The sequence below is a fragment of the Lissotriton vulgaris genome, chromosome 12 (assembly GCF_964263255.1).
Source record: "Lissotriton vulgaris chromosome 12, aLisVul1.2, whole genome shotgun sequence".
Taxonomy (NCBI): domain Eukaryota; kingdom Metazoa; phylum Chordata; class Amphibia; order Caudata; family Salamandridae; genus Lissotriton; species Lissotriton vulgaris.
The window spans coordinates 145,418,637-145,439,668 of NC_141700.1; the positions used below are offsets into that span (position 1 = coordinate 145,418,637).

Below are 21,032 nucleotides of genomic sequence, written 5' to 3' on the forward strand. Positions count from 1 at the left end.
CGAGGGCCAAATCAGAGTCTGCATCGATGTTGGCTTGGGGACATGCTTCGGGTTCCTCGAAGGACAAGCATTGGAAATGCAATAGGTCTCGCACCATTAGAGTTAGTGCTTTTAGAATTGTTTATGGGTTTTTTTTGTAAATGTTTAGCATTTTTGTTTCCTGTAGCCAATGCTAACGAATGACAAATAAAAAAAGCCATAAACCTTTCTAAAAGCTCTAACTGAAATGGTCTGAGACCTATTGCACTGGGTGAGGGGTTGAGGGTGAGGGTGGGTGAGGGTGAGGGTGAGTGAGGGTGAGGGGTTGAGGTTGAGGGTGAGGTGTTGAGGGTGAGTGAGGGTGAGTTAGGGTGAGGGGTTGAGGGTGAGGGGCAGTAGTTGAGGCGGAGTGAGGGTGAGTGAGAGTGGGTGAGTGAGGGGTTGAGGGTGAAGGTTTGAGGGTGAGGGGTTGAGGGTGAGTGAGGGTGAGGGGTTGAGGGTGAGTGAGGGTGAGTGTGGGTGTGGATGAGTGTGGGTGAGGGTGAGTGAGGGTTGAGGGTGAGTGAGGGTTGAGGGTGAGTGAGGGTGAGGCTGAGGTGTTGAGGGTGAGTGAGGGTGAGTGAGAGGTTGAGGGTGAAGGGTTGAGGGTGAGGGGTTGAGGGTGAGTGAGGGTGGAGGGTGTGGGGGTGAGGGTGGAGGGCGAGGGGGTGAGGGTGGGGGGTGAGGGTGAGAGGGTGAGGGGGTGAGGGTGAGAGGGTGAGGGGGTGAGAGTGAGGGGGTGAGAGTGAGGGGGTGAGGGTTAGGGGGTGTGAGTGTTAGGCGGTGTGAGTGTTAGGCGGTGTGAGTGTTAGGCGGTGTGAGCGTTAGGGGGTGTGAGTGTTAGGGGGTGTGAGTGTTAGGGGGTGTGAGTGTTAGGGGGTGTGAGTGTTAGGGGGTGTGAGTGTTAGGGGGTGTGAGTGTTAGGGGGTGTGAGTGTTAGGGGGTGTGAGTGTTAGGGGGTGTGAGTGTTAGGGGGTGTGAGTGTTAGGCGGTGTGCGGGTTAGGGGGTTTGAGTGTTAGGCGGTGTGCGGGTTAGGGGGTGTGAGGGTGAGTGAGTGAGGGGGTGTGAGGGTGAGTGTGTGTGACGTTGCGTGAGTGTGAGTGTGTGAGGGTGAGTGTGTGTGAGGGTGAGTGAGGGTGTGAGAGGTGTTGTTACGCAGAGGGTGTGTGAGGGTGAGTTAGGGTGAGGCAGTGAGGGTGTGGTGTTGAGGGTGAGTGAGGATGAGTGAGGGTCAGTGAGGGGTTGAGGGTGAGGGGTTTAGGGTGAGTGAGGGTGAGTGAGGGTGAGTGAGGTGTTGAGGTTGAGTGAGGGTGAGTTAGGGTGAGGGGTTGAGGGGGGGTGAGGGTGAGGGGTTGAGGGTGAGTGAGGATGAGTGAGAGTGAGGGTGAGTGAGGGGTTGAGGGTGAGTGAGGGTGAGGGGTTGAGGGTGTGTGACGGTGTGTGAGGTTGAGGGTGAGGGTGAGTGAGGGTGAGGGTGAGTGAGGGTGAGGCTGAGGTGTTGAGGGTGAGTGAGGTTGAGGGTGAAGGGTTGAGGGTGTGAGGGTGAGGGGTTGAGGGTGAGTGAGGGTGGAGGGTGAGGGGGTGAGGGTGGGGGGTGAGGGGGTGAGGGTGGGGGGTGAGGGGGTGAGGGTGAGGGGGTGAGGGTGGGGGGGTGAGGGTGTGGGGTGAGAGTGAGGGGGTGAGGGTTAGGGGGTGATTGTTAGGGGGTGTGAGCGTTAGGGGGTGTGAGTGTTAGGCGGTGTGCGGGTTAGGGGGTGTGAGTGAGGGGGTGTGAGGCTTCGGGTGTGTGACGTTGCGTGAGTGTGTGTGTGTGTGAGGGTGAGTGAGGGTGTGAGAGGTGTTACGCAGAGGGTGTGTGACGGTGTGTGAGGGTGAGGGTGTGTGAGGGTGAGGGTGAGTGAGGGGTTGAGGGTGAGTGAGGGGTTGAGGGTGAGTGAGGGTGAGGGTGAGTTAGGGTGAGGCGTTGAGGGTGAGTGAGGGTGTGGTGTTGAGGGTGAGTGAGGATGAGGGAGAGTGAGGGTGAGTGAGGGGTTGAGGGTGAGGGGTTTAGGGTGAGTGAGGGTGAGGGTGAGTGAGGGTTGAGGGTGAGTGAGGGTGAGTTAGGGTGAGGCGTTGAGGGTGAGTTAGGGTGTGGTGTTGAGGGGTTGAGGGTGAGGGTGAGTGAGGGTTGAGGGTGAGTGAGGGTTGAGGTTGATTGAGGGTGAGGGGTTGAGGGGGAGTGAGGGTGAGGGGTTGAGGGTGAGTGAGGATGAGTGAGAGTGGGTGAGTGAGGGGTTGAGGGTGAGGGGTTGAGGGTGAGTGAGGGTGAGGGGTTGAGGGTGAGTGAGGGTGAGGGGTTGAGGGTGAGTGAGGGTGAGGGGTTGAGGGTGAGTGAGGATGAGTGAGAGTGGGTGGGTGAGGGTGAGGGGTTGAGGGTGGTGAGGGTGAGGGTGAGTAAAGGATTAATTTGATTGCAAAAGGTATGGACCATTAAAGAATTAAGATCTAAGGTGGAACAAATAATACTCAAATAAAAAAATAAAAAAATACCCTGTGCAAGCGTGCTACCAGTAGCAAATTATCAGTTGTTGTAGCCCTTTAGAATTAATGGAAACAGAAATGACATTAGAGTTAACATGACAAGAGCACAAGTAGAGATATTGAACTACGATTTACAATGCGAGAGTTGGAAAGTTCTTGCATAGTGCATCCAATTAATGAGGGCACATTCTGGGGGAGTGCGAGCGAAAGTTGTTGTTACATACTCTCCCTGCTTTAGTGACTCCGTTGGACAATAAAAGTAAATGCATTTCTGCGTGGTATCTCTGAAATCGATGTAGCGCAGACGTACTCTCCTTTCACGTTAAAGTTTGATTAGAGGCACGACAACATGGGGTAAAAAAAAACAGGCTTTTACCATCTCTCACATTTTAAATGACCAAATGTTGTTGTATAAAACGGCAAATGCTAGCAGTCAGCGATAACACGCCACCTCCAAAGCCACCACCACTGGGGGACCAGTTGGGCCAGGGGAGGCGGGGCAATAACTGCTAGAAAGGGGTCATCCAAGTTCTGGCAGCCACGATCCAGCTGTGAGGGCGGGGAGGTAGTTTCAGGAGTACCAACTTCTGCCGAAGATCCCAACAGACACAGAGGGGGAGAAGAGCGGGCTGAGAAAGCTGATCTGGCCGGGTGAGTTGGAAAAGCCATGCTGGATCTCCACCCCCTCCATACACAGCAGAGGTCTACTTGCCAGAGGAAAGGCAGGGCACAAACAGGCAGCCGCAATGAGAGTGGTCACCTTTGTCCTGTAACCCTTGGGGCTCACACTGCCGCATGGTGCTGTAACTCCACAGAGAAGGATTGCAATACAACAGCCTCCCGGTCCCCAGAGCCACAGGAAGAGCTTACACTCTGCTTGCAGGCTCCCCTCCCAGTGTTAGTGCTACGACGGAAAAATCTCTCCTGCAGCGCTACCACACACTGCAATACAATAACACTCTGTGGATGTGGTTACGCATACACGTCTCCCCAGAGCGTCATATACATTATTTCTTCTGGATAGTCAAAAAATATTTAAATTGTAGATACGAAGGAAGAATACTAAAGACAGCGCTCTGCTCAATCGGTGTAAACTGGTAGTCCCAGCACACACGTAACGCAAAATTTTGCTATTTCCCGTTTCCCATCAACCCGACCCCACGCAACGAGAGCAAGACACTTTACCATTCACTTAAACAGACTGCACCCTTAGCAAAACACAAGTTTACGAGCCTCTCACATGCAAGAGCAAAGCTAGATGACAGGTTTCTAAATGGATGCAACTGATAAGGGAAGAAGTAAGTACGGCAGTGTAGGAAATTTTCCATTGCGCGAACAGGGCGCCAGAGAGCTTTACAAATTTTTTAAAAAATGCGACACGGCGGGCAGGGGAGGGGGTGGAGCGGGGAGAGGGAACAGACGGAGGGAAGGCCAGATAAGGGGAGGGGGGAGGAGAAATGCGACACGGCGGGCAGGGGAGGGGGCGGAGCGGGGAGAGGGAACAGACGAAGGGAAGACAGATAAGGGGAGGGGGGAGGAGAAATGCGACACGGCGGGCAGGGGAGGGGGGAGGAGAAATGCGACGTGCGGATGATGTGCACGCGCTTTTAAGCTCAATGCGCATGCGCATTGAGCTTAAAAGTCACGGGCACTACAAGGAATCGCCACGATTCCTTGCAAGTTGGACAAAGAGTGGATAAGCCCCCATAGTCTCGCTTGCTCGATGCGCATGCGCATCGACAGGCGAGACCTAAAAAGCACAAGAGGAAGAAGCATAGTTCAAGGCATCATTCTGGGTCATCGTACTCGAAGGGGAAGTCTTCTTCTTGAAGGCATAAAAAGGATTTTGTGTCTCCATCTCCTGTTTGTGAGCCTGAACGTGGTGCTTCGCCTGCACAATCTCGAGATAAATCTCCGGATCCGGAGCTGGAACCGAATCCAGATTCGTGTCAGTGTTCGGAGCATGAAGAAGACGTCGAGATCCCTCGGGCACCGACTCCGGTGGATAGCCCAGTGGGTCAAGAGGAGCCGAATCCGGAGCAGCTTCCTTCGGAGCAGCCATTGGGGTTCGTACCCTTCCTTTCCTGGTCAGGACCCCTCGCATTTTCTAAATGCCATGTTTGGCGTATATGCGAGGGCTATGTACCCCTCTGGAGCACATGCGGCTCCCATGGGTCCATTGTCGTTTAACTTGGGTGTCCCTCAAGCATATGCTCCGGCGCCTTTTATGCTGTTTATGCCGACGCCATTTCCACCTTAGGTCGGTACGGCGCCACCGAGGTCATCGATTCCAAACACTGCTTTGCCGGCTCCGGAGCGACCTCGGGAATTGGATTGGGGTTCGACGCCGGTTCCGGCTTCCCATCCTCCAACTGTTCCAGTTCCTCGTTCGACGCCGGCTCCGACTCCGAAGTAAATACCGGATCCGACGACTTCGGTTCGTATGGAGTGGTCGAGGCGTAGAGCCCAATGTCTCCTAGAGGAGAAAGAATATGAGGACCCTGATGTGGAGGAAGGAGAACTTCAGGAGCAGGAGGATTTTTTTTGTAGATCTCCATAGTGCAAGTGATCTAGAACTTTCTCCAGAGTGGGGGTTGCCTACAGTTTCGGACGCACCCTCTAAGGATGTGGTGCCGTACCATGTGGTAATTAAAAAGGCGGCTGAGCTGCTAAATTTGACTTTACCTACAGTAGAGTTCAAATCTAATATCCTAACGGAGGTATTACATTCGCCTTCTTCAGCTGTTGAACCAACTCTGCCATTCACTGAGGCTCTGACAGAACCACTTTTGGAGGTATGTAAAAAACCATTATCTGCTCATGCGGTGTCCAGATCAGTGGCGAGGCGATATAGGGTAGCACCTGGTGACCCTGATTTCTTGTCTACCCATCCTTCGCCAGAGAGTCTGGTTGTGCAAGCCGCTTGTTCAAACAGGTCCGCAGGCTCTTTCCCCAGGTACCTGGAGATAGACTCAAAAAAATTGGATCAAACTGCTAAAAAGGTTTTCTCATCAGGTAGCATGGCTCTGAAGTCCACGAATGCTACTTGCCTGCTGGGCAGATACATGCATGCCTTAATGGATTCGGTAAAGCAATTATCAGCTAAGCTTCCGGAGGAGGATAGAAAGAACTTTAATGAAGTTCTCACTGACACTCAGGCTGCAGCCCGCCAGGTTATTCAAAGTGGCATAGACACAGCGGACTCTGTGGCCAGGATAATGGGTTCTTCAGTGGCCACCAGAAGAGCCGCTTGGCTAAAATCTTCTGAGTTTTCAGCTGACGTTCAGGCTACTCTTATGGATTTGCCTTTTGACGGCTCTGGCCTCTTTGGAAAGAAAGCGGATGTGGCATTTGAGAGGTTCAGATAGCCCGGCGACGGCTAGATCTTTGGGCCTGCAAACAAGAGGCCCTACCACCAGGAAGTACAGTGTCTTTGGGAGGTCCACTTTTCGTCCCTATAAACCAGGCCAGCAACAACAACAGAATCCTTTGTATAAATCATACAGAGGTAGACAAAGGGGTCGTGCCTGTGGTCGCCAAGCCTCCTCCTCCTCCTCCACTTCCTCCTCTAATACCCACCCCCACCTACATCAGCAAAGCAGCCCTAGATCCACCATTCCGGATCATGCGGGTCCGGTAGGGGGTCGGCTTACTCATTTTCTACGGGATTGGGAATCTGTTACATCAGATCTTTGGGTTCTCAATCTCGTAGAAAATGGGTATGCACTTCCTTTTCAGGAGTTCCCTCCCAATTACCCTCCTTGCCACGGTTATTGTTCGGAGGACCACCTGCTTCTCCTGCAGGAAGAAGTCCTGGCACTGTTCAGAAAGGGTGCGAAAGAGGTGGTTCCAGAGCAGGAGAGGGGTCAGGGGTGCTACTCCCGGTGTTTCTTGATCCCCAAAAAGGATGGCAGACTTCGTCCAATCCTAGATCTCAGGATCTTGAACTTGCATCTGAAACAAGAAAAGTTCAAGATGCTCACTCTTGCGCAGGTTCTTCAAGCGCTGTTGGAAGAAGACTGGATGGTGTCGATCGACTTGCAGGATGCTTATTTTCATATCCCCATCCTGAAGTAGCACAGGAAGTATCTCCGTTTTACGGTGTGGTCGCAACACTACCAGTTTGCGGTCCTTCCGTTTGGTCTTACTACTGCGCTTCGAGTTTTTACCAAGGTGATGGCAGTGGTGGCAGCACATCTCAGGAGGTCAGGGATACCGGTATTCCCGTATCTGGTCGTAATCAAAGCAGAGTTGCCAGAGCAGGTGCTCCTTCATCTGCAAGAGACAACTCAGTTGTTGCACAGGTTGGGTTTTTCGATAAATGTACCCAAGTCTCACCTGGTGCCCTCCCAGCGCAACCTGTTCATAGGTGCAGTACTGGACACAACTGTATGTCGTGCATTCCCTCCTCCTCAAAGGATTCGCGACATACAGGAAATGATTCCTTTATTCTACAATGGAGCGGTTGTTCCAGTCCTGAAGGTCCTTCGTCTGCTCGGTCTGATGGCTTCTTGCATTCTGTTGGTCAACCATGCACGCTGGCATATGAGGGCACTCCAGTGCTGCCTCCGCAGGCAGTGGTATCAGCACAACGGAGATCTCAGGGAGTCAGTGAGGATCTCCAGAGAAATTGCAGTAGATCTCTCAGGGAAAGCCTTTTAAACTGCCTCCATCGGTGGCCACAGTGAAAACGGATGCATCCACTCTAGGATGGGGTGCTCATCTGGGGGATCTGGAGGTCAAAGGGCTTTGGTCTCCAGAGGAAAGGTTGCTTCACATCCACCTTTTAGAGTTGCGGGTGATACGTCTGGCGCTCAAGGCTTTCCTCCCTTCCCGGTTAGTCGGTTCAAGTCCTGACTGACAACACGACCGCGACGTGGTATGTCAACAAGCAGGGAGGAGGAGTAGGGTTGCAGTGTCTCTGCAGAGAGGCTCTGCGTCTCTGGTCCTGGGTTCACGACCACCAGATTTGTCTGATGGCAAATCATCTGGCCGGAGTTCTGAACGTACGTGCAGACCTTCTCAGTCGGCAGTTCTCTGCCGACCACGAGTGAAGGCTCCATCCGGAGGTTGTTCACGACATCTTTCAGAAGTGGGGGACTCCTCGGGTGGACCTGTTCGCAACTCGTGAGAATGCTCACTGCCTATCATTCTGCAGTCTCCAGTATCCAATGCAAGGAGCTTTGGGGGACACATTTCAGTTGAGTTGGGGAAATCAACTCCTTTACGCGTTTCCTCCCATACCCTTGATTCCTCTGGTTCTGAGGAAGATTTCAAAAATCAAGAAAGACTAGCTAGGTTTATACAGGTAAGACTCAATGGAGTACGTATGTCAGGGAAAACCAGTAGGTTTTATTAGAAAGCCCTCACCCACCAACCTAGTTGGTGGCATGCTTCATCATCGGGCCCACCACAGTGGCACCTAACGTGCCCCGGGTGTGCTTCGACGCCAGATTACTGCGGAGCTGGTATAATTACTGAGTGTGCAATGTGGTGAGTATGAAGGTGAAGATTAAAAAGCCATACAAAAATCCCAGCACCCGAGGGTAAAAACTATTTTAATGAAACTGGGTATCTGTTGGCACGTTAAAAAGGCAAAACGGACACGGAGTATGGATTATGACCTCCAGTGTCCTGTGTGGTCTACATGTTTCAGCCTGGCCTTTCTTAATTTGAAACAGGCTTTCCTCAGGACCAAGTGAGTATGTGTGGGGTTATAAAAATAATTTACAGTGAGTGTTTTTGGATTTTATGTGTAGCACGCACTAAGGTGCTATATGGGTGAGAAGGGGATTCCCTCTCGCTTTGACAGTATTTTAGCTGTTCAAAGCCTCCTTGGGTCGCCTGGCAGAGAAAAAGACCGAAACTGTCGATCTGGTTCCTCCTTGGACCTGTAATCCTTCTGCGGCGCCCGGTTGAGGAAGATTTGCCAGGACCGGGCCCAAGTCATATTGGTCGCCCCGGATTGGCCAAGAAGGGTGTGGTGCACGGACCTACTCCACCTCTCCTCTCACCCGCCGCTCCTTCTCCCTTTCAGGGTAGATTTCCTCTCTCAGATGGAGGGGCAGGTTCTACACCCCCACCTCCAGACATTACACTTTCATGCCTGGAGATTGAACGGGGCAACCTGAATTCCTTTTCTCTTCCTCACGATGTGGTGGATGTCATTCTTTCAGCCAGGCGTGACTCCACCAAGTCCATCTATTCGTATAGGTGGTCTAAATTTGTTGTTTGGTGTAAAGAGAAGGCTATTGATCCTTTGAGGGCTCATTTGTCCGATATTTTGCAGTTTGCTCTTTCTTTGGCGCAGCAAGGATTTGCTGTTGCCACAGTCAAAGGTTACCTTTCGGCGTTGTCGGCATTTCTCTGTTTGCCGGATCAGCCGTCTCTATTTAAATCTCCAATGGTGTTGAGGTTTCTGAAGGGCCTCACTAATAAGTTCCCTCCTTCTCCATTTATCGTGTCTCAATGGGACTTGAATCTTGTCTTAACATTCTTGATGGGTTCTCCCTTCGAACCCTTACACAAGTGTCCCATGAGGCTTTTGTGTTTTAAGACGGTCTTCCTAGTTGCGATCACCTCGGCAAGGAGGGTAAGTGAGCTTCAAGCTCTTAGTTTTAAGCCCCCATTCCTGACCATTCATGCTGATTGAATGGTTCTTAGGACCAGGGCTGCTTTTCTGCCTAAGGTGGTAACTCCCTTCCATCTAGGACAGTCCATTACCCTTCCTACCTTCTATCCTCCCCCTCACCCTTCCAAGGAGGAAGAGAGACTACACCCTCTGGACCCTAAGAGGGTGGTGTCTTTTTATCTTGAAAACAAAAGACTTTTGGGTGGATGACCAGCTGTTTGTTGGTTTTGCTGGCTGCCGGAAGGGTAGAGCGGTGCACAAGCGCACACTTTCCAGGTGGATTATTCTGTGCATCAAGATTCTGGCGGGTAAGGACCCTCCAGAGGGTATAAGAGCACATTCTACCAGGTCAAAGTCTGCTACTTCTGCGTTGTCTAGAGGTGTACCTGTTGAGGACATTTGCAGAGCCGCGACTTGGGCCTCCCTCCACACTTTGGCGAAGCATTACTGCTTGGATACCGAAGTGAGGAGGGAGGGCCACTTTGCGCGCTCTGTCCTCCAAGATTTCCTGGTATAGCAGAGTGGACACCCTCCTCCGGGAGTGGGGACAGCTGTGGGACTCTATTCACAAGGTGAGGAGTCCACTGGCAGATGTATCTATCAGAAGAACAAGTTACTTACCTTCGGTAATGCTTTTTCTGGAAGATACAGTATCTGCCTGTGGATTCCTCACTGACCCACCCGCCTCCCCGTTGTCCACTCTGTTACCTATGCTCATGTACATTTTTGTATATTTATGTATGTTTGAAATGGGTATTCTTACCTTTGTTACACATTGTGTGTTTAATTTTGAAATGTATGTACTGTGTACAATGTATTTGTATATATCTACTGTCATTGGTCCGTCCGGGTGCCTCGAAGGCACGGAAAAAAGGGCGGAACTGATGTCATCACACCGACGTAGGCCTAATATGGGGTCGGTGACGTCAGACTGAGTCGCGCGCGATGCCGTGCTCCTATGACGTCGTCCACGTCGGCGTGCTACAAAGAATTTTCCGAACGTTGCTGACGCAAGGGGGATATTCACAAGGTGAGGAATCCACAGGCAGATACTGTATCTACCAGAAAAAGTGTTACTGAAGATAAGTAACTTGTTCATCACAGACAAGACTGAATTACAAAAGAGGCACATTTTCTATGTGCACTGTTTCTTAGAATTCACTTGGTCATCAAAATACTGGAGGAAACATCAAAGGGAGACTGAGTGAGAGTGTGGATCTTATGAACACTGAACAGTCCTTCTTTTTTTTTTTTTTTTTTTTATCCATTTTTTTAACGCACTCTGTTGCTATGAGTTGGCAGTGGCAATCTAGGCTAGATCCGGCCGTGATAAATAAGTGCCGGTGCTAAGCACCACAAATTACGCACTGGGGCTGACAGCCAAGCAATGTTCTACCTGAGTAAGTGAGGCAGAATGAGATCCAGAAATCTATCCCCACAATCGCAAACAGGATGCGATTGCCTGAAATCTACTGCTCACTGCAGTTCATTCCCAGATGTAGATATTGTAAAAGTAAACTCCCTCAGCCAGTGTTTTCAAGAAAGCCACGTTTTGTTCCTTAACTACAAGAATCTGCACTGCATCCCACAACAACTTTTTCACAACTGCAGAAAACTTCCAAGCTGCTACCCAGTACTACCAATGAGTGATTGTATTTATACCAGTTTTCAGTAATTCCTTTGTCCTCTTCAAACTAAGGTACTCTGAAGCAAAGATGATTCTGGTCACTCCACTCCAGGATGGCCACACTTAACCAATCCTCTCTGTGTTGGGAGTGTCCTCAGAGGGTGCTGGTTTGCAAGATGAGTATCCTTTTCATGTTCTAGATCTTACACCTCAACCTACCATGGCTGTGCTGTGCAGCCTTGCTCCTGAACATGTCTTGTATGGGCATGTAAATCTGCCTCAAAACTGCTTGGACATTATACAAGGTCAAGCAGCTTTCTACCACAGTATCTTTCTTCTACCTCTGGAAGAAACACTTCGAGTAATGGAAGGCCTCATAGTGCATTCAAAAAAAGTTGATTAGCCCCATAAAATCCATTCTCCTGTTTTTTGCAAAGTCTGGTGAAAATCTGAGCTACCGTTCTTGACAATTTAAATACAACTTGCAGCCACACCAGCATAGACATTGTTCTTCACAAGCCTTGTTTCAGACCTTTTTAACAAAGGATTTAATGGAGAGAATGGATAGTTTTTTTTCCAATTATTAAACCTTTACTCCCTCAGGAGTAATTCTTTCAAAGGATATAAGTACTGCCTTTCAGTCTATCCATAACTTAATTGCAGCGTTTATTTTAGAATGCAGCCTTTCTTGAGGCTGTAATACAGGCCTGCAGGGTTAGTGAAATAAAACCATTGTGTTCTAGTAAAACATGTGTCATGACAATAGAGTGGTCATGAAAGCTTACCTAGGTTTCCTTCCCAAAATAGTTTTCATATGATTTTCCATTTCCTGCCCAACCTTTGTCTATCCCTTGTCTCAAGCTGAGAAAGCTCTACAGACACTAGATATCACTAGTTACAGTGTGGACAAAACCGAAGACCTTATAAAAGTGTTTTTTTTTTCCTGTTGTGGATCATGCATTTGCATGTATTTACTCATGTCTTAATCGTAAATTTTAAGATGGCTACTCTCATATAATTAGGTGTTACCAAAAAGCTTCAAATATCCTTCCCTTGTAGACCAAAGACTAGCTCTGCGAGAGTCCGAATCTACAGCTAATACCATAAACATTCCAGTTGAACAATTGGAGAGCTTTATAAGAAATACATTTGAAGATTCATTCCATTACAATGACATTTTACAATTGTAAGATGCATATAGGCTATTATTTTCCCCCAAGAAAAAGTTCTTTTATGGATGTGTGAGTAGTACACAATCAGATTGCAGACTAAAGTGTGGAGAAAAAATGCACCAGGCCTTTTCCATCTATGCCTGCAGGAGCTGGAATATCCCAGTATTTATCAGGACCACGCCAATGTTGTGCCAATTTAGGAAAAAGTTAAAGACTCTCCTCTTTAAAGAACACTACATCAAAAAGCATTAACCATCCGTACCTCCGCTACCTCTCACTCGTTCACTTTATGCTTTTCTTTTACCCTTTACAGTGATTTTGCTGCCTTTGTCTAGGTTTGCACAGTGGCAATGCCATGTACGTGCATACATACGTTCTCAAGTGCTCTGGGATTTCATATGTAGACCTGACTGGTAAATGCTAGTGTCTCAAATGAAGATTCCGGTCAATGAGAACTAGGATTACAAGTAAGTAACATGTCTTTCTAATTAAAATGCTGGAAGTGGCTTGGCCCTTTTTGTTTCTTTGATATTTTAAAAATATTTTTTTTTCAGATTTGGCCCAACATTATTTGGTAAAAGCCAACATAACTGCTATTCGCAGAGTCAGGAAAACTGATAACAACAGAATTGCACGGTATGTTCAGGCACTTACGGATTGTTTTCTGAGTGAAAGTTATTAACATTATCAAGCTCTAGGAATCTAGGTTGTATTAAGCCAAAGTTTTTAAAGCAAGTAATAGTGAAGTCTTTGTAGATACATTAATTGCCTTTATTTTTTTTAAATAAATATCTATTGAACACAAATTTGTCAAACAAGTTATGTACTAAATGCAAACTTAGTCACACACTTATACTTTTCTAAAGTTGATAATTTGCTTCTGAGAAGTTTATTCTCATCCTTTTCAAGTTTTAGATTAATTTGCTATATCAATTTCTCGACCTCAACATGGATATCCTTTTGTTTAAAACATTTTTTTAAATTGTAAAATGTTCTGCCTAAATCCAAGGTTCTGGAGAACGTTCTTTTTCTACATTAAGCTTCCATTTTTCCCGTACTGATCCCTCACCCTAGTGTCTCCCTTGTTCAGAGTCTTGCCACAAATGTTACCGAACGTGAATTCTAAATGTATCTTCTCACCTGCTTTCTTGAACGCAATTGGCTCTTTTTGCTGCTTGTTTTTGTTTGTGTGTTTTCCAGTGCATTCTGTACCTTTCCTTTTTTTCTTTTGTAGAACCGCAGACTTTAAAATTGTTTTTGCACAGAGGAACATTTTATTGAGACAAAAGCACGAGCAGCCCAATATAGCATAACCAGTAGAACCGGCCATTCATGTCCAAGAAATCCAAAGATAACATTTATCTTCCAAAACCCCAGCTCATCAGGCTGCTTCATCACTCCTCTCAAGGGGAGGGGGAGGGGGATAGAAGCCTATAGCCGTCCATCAGTACCACCTTCTTCGTTGCCCTCGCTGTCCTGTTATGTTCCCTCCATTTTGATGAATATAAGCTGATAACTGGCTCCTATATCCTCGTCATCTCCATGGGCCCTTGAAAGAAACCTACAGTGCAGACTTCACTAGTCACCGGTTTGACTAGCATACCACTTTATCTGTCTGCTATGCCTCTTCAATTATGCCCGATGGGAAACCCAGGAGCCTAAGAATGGTTGCCAAGCGCTGTAGGAAGCTGGCTCTCTATATAGTGTATACACTGGGTAGAGGCCAGGCAGCCCTTATTTGTTTACAGAGACACCAATAACAAACCCAAATGCTCTTTTGTGGTAATGTGGGCGAATAGTTTAGATTGATCAGAGGGTAGTGCTGATCATTTGTACTCACAGAGGCAATTAATGACACGCACAAGAATAATCCAAGATTAATTTGGAAAAGTAACACATTTATATAAGTTTTAACACCAAGAACTTCAAGATCAAGTAAGTTCTTCTCGAGAGAATGATTTTTTTCTTCTTCAGTTAAGTAAAATGTTGATTTAAATGCTTCTTTACTTGCCAGTGCTTCCCTTTTGAGAGAAAATGGATATACTGCATACAGTTATCAAAATGTCTTCCCTATTTATTTGTAATGTCCAAGAATCGACTTGGATATCAAAGGGGCATTGTTGCTCATGTGGGTCAAGCACCAGCCCTTGTCTCATGTCCCGTATGTAGACATGAACATCATCCATGTATAGGGAAACTGCTTGAAGCTCTGCTCCCAGGAGGATGCCCCACTCCTGCCATGCGTGCTGCAGCTTTTGGGCTAACTGCTCCAATGCCAACACAAATAAGAGGTGGCAGTGGGTATCCCTGATGTGTACCCCGATTGATCTCAAAAGGGGCTGAGATAAGTCGACCCATCCTGACCTTAGCACTGGGGGGCCCATTTGGAATAGGAAAATGAAACTAAGCAATCTCATCGGAAGCCAACTCCGCAAGAGTGCCGCAAATCTTTCCCCAGTCAACTATGTCAAATGCATGTACTACATCCATCACCTGACAGGCTGTGAAGGGCCAGTGGGATGGGGCCGGTTCCAGCACTCTCTTACGCCAATGTATACTCCGGATAGTCGAGTGACTAGGAAAAAAAACATTTCTGGTCTGCATGCACCATTCTTATTTTGCAACCTATCCCACCTCTTTTAGTAAAAGAGACCAAAAAAAATGAACAACCAATCTGATTAGCCTCACCCATTAGAACCCTCCTGAGAGAAACACAGAACCTCAGATTTTCTACTGCACGTTGTGCTAGGGAGTTCCACTGAGCTCTGCTCATTTTTTTCCTATTATCCTTAAATCTAGTTTTTTTCACCAGTTTTTTTCTTCAAGACTTGCTTGGACTTCGTGTCAAGATGTCTGATAAGGAGAAGAAAGCCCTCTTTAAAGCCTGTGCAACTTATGCTAAGTAGAGGTTGTATGTAGAAGACAAGCACAAGGATTGTAATAACTGTCTATATTCGGACCACAAGGCAGCAGACTGTAAAATATGCTGCACTTTCTCCACAAAATCTCTGCGAGACCGTGAGGGTGGTCTTTTGACCTGGCTCCAGAAGTTTAAGTCCAGGAAGGAACCAGTTTCCAGTGATAGTGACAATATCCTCTGCAGCAGTTTCCAGAAGGTTTGCAAAAAGGGGTAGAGCCACTCCTTCGCCTTCTTAACCCCTTCCAGGCTCATGACGAGCTGGGCTCGTCATGAACAATGGACTTTTGAAAATTACAGCACAGCAGGAAAATATCACTAGCAGCGATGGTGTTAAGAGCATCCTGGTAAGGCCTTAAAAAAGACCACTCGTAGGTCTGATGGGTGTAGTCCTGGTGAATCTCCTCACCGAGGTGTAAAGGAGAGGGAAGGACTGTCTAAGGGAGTGATATCTGAGAGGAAATCTGACTCTGCTTCTCCATCTTCTCCTCCTGCGGCTCCAAAGACTTTTATAAAGCCCTCTTCACTCTCTTCTGAGGTGAAATCAATGAAGAAAGCTCCTTCGTTGACGACGCTGTCAGCAACTCAGTCGACAAAAGCATCAAAGGTATAGTTCCAGTCTTCTCTTTCATCTGACTCATTGATGGCGATTTCATTGTCTCCGGTGCTGTTTCTTAGTTCCGTGTGACGACTTCGATGGTGGTGCCTGTGTAGTTGCAGATGGTGTGCCGATGGTGTTGTCGACAACTAGGGTGGCAACGGCTAATAAGACGACGGCTGGGGTGTCGATGGTCTCGACGACTGCTACGTGGATGTCTTCCATTTCCTCGTCGACGATTCACACATCGGCATTGACTGCCCCGTTGGCTACCTCGTCGACGGTGGAAAAAATTACTATTTCTCTAAAAAAAAAAAAAAAAAAAAAACACCAAATTATGCCCGACATGACATCCCCCAGGAGGATGACTCCTCTGCCTCCGGTACTCCTCCTGGAAGAAGAGGGATCTGAAGATGATGGTCCTTTTGCCTATGCGAATAGCCCTTCTCAATTACACGTCAAGTGTCAGGACACGGACTCGGAGGGGGATTACGGGGAGGAGCAACAATATGATCCTGCCTCAGATTATCAAGAGGATTACCAGCAGGAGATTGCCTCCATGCCTTCCTATTTATTAGCGGACTTGCAATCTGTGCTTGTGGACTATATAAGGAGATTTGCAATTCAACCTCCAGTCCCAGTTGTGGTACCAGGTACTACTATTCCTCGTGCTCAACCTTCTATACTCCAATTGCCAAAGCCTCAACCAATACTTATGGCGCAGGACGCACCACCTGTTGTGTCTCTTGTTCATGATGACACCTCCGAGGACAAGGGCACTGGCGCAATACCTGATCCAGACGCAGAATAGGATGACTGTCATTCCTGGCCCGGCTTCTCCTGCACCAGCACTTGTTGATTCCCCCCCTCCCCCAATAATTTGATGGAGAGGGCCCCAAGGAGGTTGGAGCTGCCCATGCACACGGTGCAGCCTGAATGCTTCCTCTATTACTTCAAAGAGCCTTACAGGAAAGCGGTTCACTCTATTCCTATTGTACATGTCTGGGATGAGTGATGAAGAATCCTGCTATGGTGATTCCAGTTTTGCCTCGCCTTGAGAAGAAATGGAAGGCTCAAGACGATAGTCCGGCTTGCTTGGTCATTCAGCCGGAGTCTGTCATTTCTCAGGCTGCCCAAAGAAAGTTGAGAAATCCTTCAGCTCCCCTCACAACACCTCCAGATGAAGTAGGCAGGCTCCTGGATAACTTGGGCAAGAGGTTCTGTAGTAGGGGATCTCTGTGTATAGTCATAATCTAGTGAATAGTCCCGCCCATGTTCGTGGACCCCGGAGCAATAAAAAAATAATCTCTTAAGTTGTCAAAAAATTGCAGAACTGCAAAGACACTTAAGAGAGAATTTAAAGACAGATAATGAAGCCTATATCCACAGGCTACACTGTCCAGTACTTCAACTAGACATTCCACCAAAAAAAAACCACACAACAGGTCCCTTTAACTTTCAGTACTTTTTTCCGGCTCCTGCTAGCAGGACCCTGGAGCATTAAGCTGTCCCTTTCAAGGGTTTATTTGGTGATTTTTTTCACTTTTTCTTGTGTGTAGTGCTTGTTAAGTACTAAGCCCTTTTTCTTCACTATATTGTCAAAATGCCTGGCTTATTTGACAATTGCCCAGAGTGTGATGGAAAAAAGGCCAAATCTGACCCACATGGAGTGTGCATCGTCTGCCTCCCCTCTTCTCACATCCCAGAGGAGTGTGAAATCTGCAAAACCCTCTCTGCCAGGACCCCGAGAGAGAGGATGAAGATCAGGCTCCAAGGCCTCGAGGAAAGACGTCAGAAGGCACAAGGTGGGTCAGGGCATGCTTCATCTGCCCATGCTGAGGCCTATGGGGGGCTCCCCAGGGGCAGAAAGTCCAGCAAGCGTCCCCATACTCCGCAAGCGTCGACTGCGGCGTCGAGGGGGAGGACAATGGTCTGTTTCCCATCACCCCGGGGCTCTGGGGAGAAGCGGCGTCTACGTTCGGCGTCGAGGGAGCTGAACAGACCACCGTCGACAGCATAATCGGCGACATCGTCCACGTCATCGTCGAGTTATCGACGTCAGGAAAAAGCCCGGCGTCTGCGCTCGCCGCTGAGGCGACACCGCCGTTCGCCGTCGGCGAAGAGAAGATCGGCGTCAAGGGGATCCTCGCCGTCTAGGAGGCGCCACCGGTCGACGTCTAGGAGGAGCCACCAGTCGACGTCGAGGCGGCGTTCTTTGACGCCAAGGAAGCGCAGTAGGAGTCCTGCCGATTTGGCTCGCCATCGTCACCAAGGAAGAAGACCGGGCTCGATGTACTCAGTGGTGTATACGCCTACTAAACCTAAGACGCCTACTCCTCCTTTTCCGAAGGGTCCGCCTCCGCGGAACCCCACCCCGCCTCCACCACCACCGCCTCGTGGACCTGCTCCTCGCCAGTCACCGCCTCCTCTACTCCCACTGCCTCTTCCCTCCGTCCCTCCACCGGTGCCTCCACCCAGGACGGTCTCGTTGCCACGTTATCCGACGCCACCTAAGGGGGACCCCTCAGCCGAGAGTCCCGGCCAGGCCGACATCGCCTTCTCCTGCGGATCGGCCGAGGACGGGAAGATCGCGTTCCCGCTCCGGCTGGAGAGGGAGGTCGCGGAGCCGTGGCTGGTCGTCATCTCGATCTAGACGTCGCCACAGGAGGTGCAGATCCAGATCCCGCACAGGCTCTTCCACCAGGGATTACTCACAGACGCTGTCGGAGTCTCCAGGGACGAGGGTGTCGCCCGTTGACGATATTGTCTCCTTCCAGGAAGTGCTGTTGAGGGGTGTGGCTAAGCTAGGGATCACGGTGACCGTGCCAACACCTATGACGTCCGTGATCTTCAAGACGCTTCACAAGAAGCATTTTTCTCGGCCGCTGCTTCCGTTGGTACCAGGATTGGAGGAGCCCGCCAAGGAGTTGTTTCTCACTCCGGCGGCGACGAAGGCAGCTCCCTCCAGGCTCATCAAGAAATACCGGGCTCCGGAATCTGACCTGGCTTTTTTTCGAATGGACCCAACACCTGACTCCGTGATTATGACAGCGGCTAAGAAGCAGCATGCCACCACTCCGTCTTCGACAGTGCCGCCTAATAAGGACAGCCGTTGGCTGGATTCGGCGGGCAGAAATGTCTGTGGGACGGCATCTACTACCATGAAGGCTGCAAGTACCGGGGCTCTGTTGGGGCGATATGATCGTGCCCTACGGGAATCCCTCCAGCAGTACGCTGAGCTCCTCCCTCGTGACAAAGAGGACTTTCTGGAGATATTAAGTGAGGGGATGATGGTGTCGAACCATATCAGCGCGGCTGCTGATGGATCTATTCTGGCAGCGCATGGATACTGCCACGGCATTAACCAACGGCGTCACGCTTAGCTTCGCCTCACATCACTCAGACCGGAGGCACAAAAGCGGGGGGGCCAACCTGCCTTTCTCGGGGGAAACCCTGTTCCGCAAACATGTGGACGATGAAATGGCCCGTATGAAAGCAGAAGCCGAAACCCTGACGGCTGTCTGGCTAGAGAAGCCTGAGAAGAACAACTACCGCTCGTTCCAGAGACGGTTCGGAGCTTCAGGCAGAGGGCGAGGGCAGACTTCCGGACAGCAGCAGTTCCGGAAGCCCTTCCAGAAATGCCAGAGGGGCAGAGGAGGCCAACAGTCCGCAACAGCGACCAAATGCCTGGCCGGGTCTCGGCCCTGAGCGTTTACTTCCCCCTACATCCGTTACCCACTCCGGTGGGGGGAAGCGCTCAATTTTTTCTGGCAGAGTGGAGAAAAATTACTCGGGACAAGTGGGTGCTGAATATTGTTTGCAATAGATAGTCTTCTGTTCACCAGCCCGCCTCCAGCTATTCCGTGGTGAGCTTGCAGTTTCAGCTGCGCGAGCTACAGGCAGAGGCCGACATCCTGTTAAGGAAAAGGGCGATGGAAGACGTACCTCCCCCTCAAAGGGGAAGCGGTCTGTACTCACGGTTCTTTCTGGTCCGCAAGAAGGACAAGAACAAGTTCAGGCCCATTCTGGACTTGCGGCAAGCAAACAAGTGGATTCGCAGAGAGAGATTTCGCATGCTGTTGTTGCAGCAGATTTAACCTCAGCTGCAGCAGGGAAGACTGGCTTTGTGCTATAGACCTACAGGATGCCAATCATTATCCATACACAGTACTGCCATTCGGGCTGAAGTCTGCGCCCAGGACGTTCTCTAAGTGCATGGCAGTGGTAGCTGCACACCTGCGGAAGAACAAGGTGTTTGTCTACCCGTACCTGGACGACTGGTTGATCAAGGCCTCCTCCTCGGAAGCTCAAGCACACTTCCAGAAGACGTGCGTTCTATTGAACAAGCTGGGGTTGCATATCAACATGTCCAAGTCGGTCCCGACTCCGGTCCAATGTATACAGTACTTGGGAGCCTCCATCAATACGCTGTCAGCAAGCGTGTCTCCTTCGGAGGAGCGACGTTTATCACTCCTTCGGAAGGCTCAGGCTCTTATGATCGCTCCATCTACAACAGTGAGGACGGTGTCTTCTCTACTGGGGTCGATGGCTTCTTGTATTTTCCTCACGCACGGTTGCACATGAGACCACTGCAGGAGTGCTTGGAGGATCAGTGGGATCAGAGGAATGGTTCTTGGGACGACACGATATGACTGTCTGCATGCTCTTCAGTCTCTGAAGTGGTGGTGTTCAGCAGAGAATCTCCTCGGAGGGGTTCCTTCCCACAAGGACATTCCCACACAGACGATCGTGACTGATGCGGCTCTCCACGGATAGGGGGGCGCACTCCGGAGACTTACAGATTCAAGGGATGTGGTCTCCGTCGGAGTTCAGGTACCACATCAATTTCCTGGAACTCAAAGCTGTTCACTTGGCAATGAAGGCCTTTCATCTGTCCTTCCAGACCAACTCTCTGCTTGTACAGACAGACAATACGACCATGATGTATTACCTCAACAAGCAGGGGGGCTCGAGATCACGCACTCTGTCGCAGGAGGCGCAGGCGATCTGGCACTGGCTTTTGGCCAGAGGACTGACGATAACGGCTACCCACCTGCCAGGTGTGCAGAATGTTCAGGCGGACGCACTGAGCAGACGGATTCAGGAAAACCACGAATGGGTCATAAACGACGAAGTACTTGGAGAAGTCTTCGCAAGGTGGGGATCTCCAGACGTAGATCTGTTTGCCACCGCCGAAAACCGCAAATGACGAGACTTCGCCTCCAGGTACTACCAACAGGGGACGTTGGGGGTATGCCCTATGGATCGACTGGTCGAACAGCTTTCTGTACGCTTTTCCACCCATTCCCCTGATTCCGGCGGTGCTCATCAAGCTGTCCCGGTCCAGGGCGCGGATGATACGGATTCACGGACCTGCTTCATCGGTCTCTGCTTCCTCACATACAGCTGCCGTGCAGGCCGGACCTTCTCACGAAGTTCGGGGGGCAGATGGTGCACCCGAACCTCTCGTCTTTGAGTTTGGCGGCATGGCTCCTGAGATAGTGCAATATGGCCATTTGAATCTACCCGAAGATTGTATGGACATACT

At 49.6% G+C, this 21,032-nt stretch overlaps 1 protein-coding gene across 1 annotated transcript in view; it reads left to right on the forward strand.

The window, feature by feature from the left end:
* CCT3 (chaperonin containing TCP1 subunit 3) overlaps positions 1-21,032 on the forward strand; it is a 201,329-nt gene that overhangs the window by 91,172 nt on the left and 89,125 nt on the right. Inside the window, exon 10 of the mRNA XM_086947621.1 lies at positions 12,524-12,605. Within this exon, the coding sequence (XP_086803747.1) occupies positions 12,524-12,605 (82 nt within the window). The remainder of the gene's footprint in view (positions 1-12,523; positions 12,606-21,032) is intronic.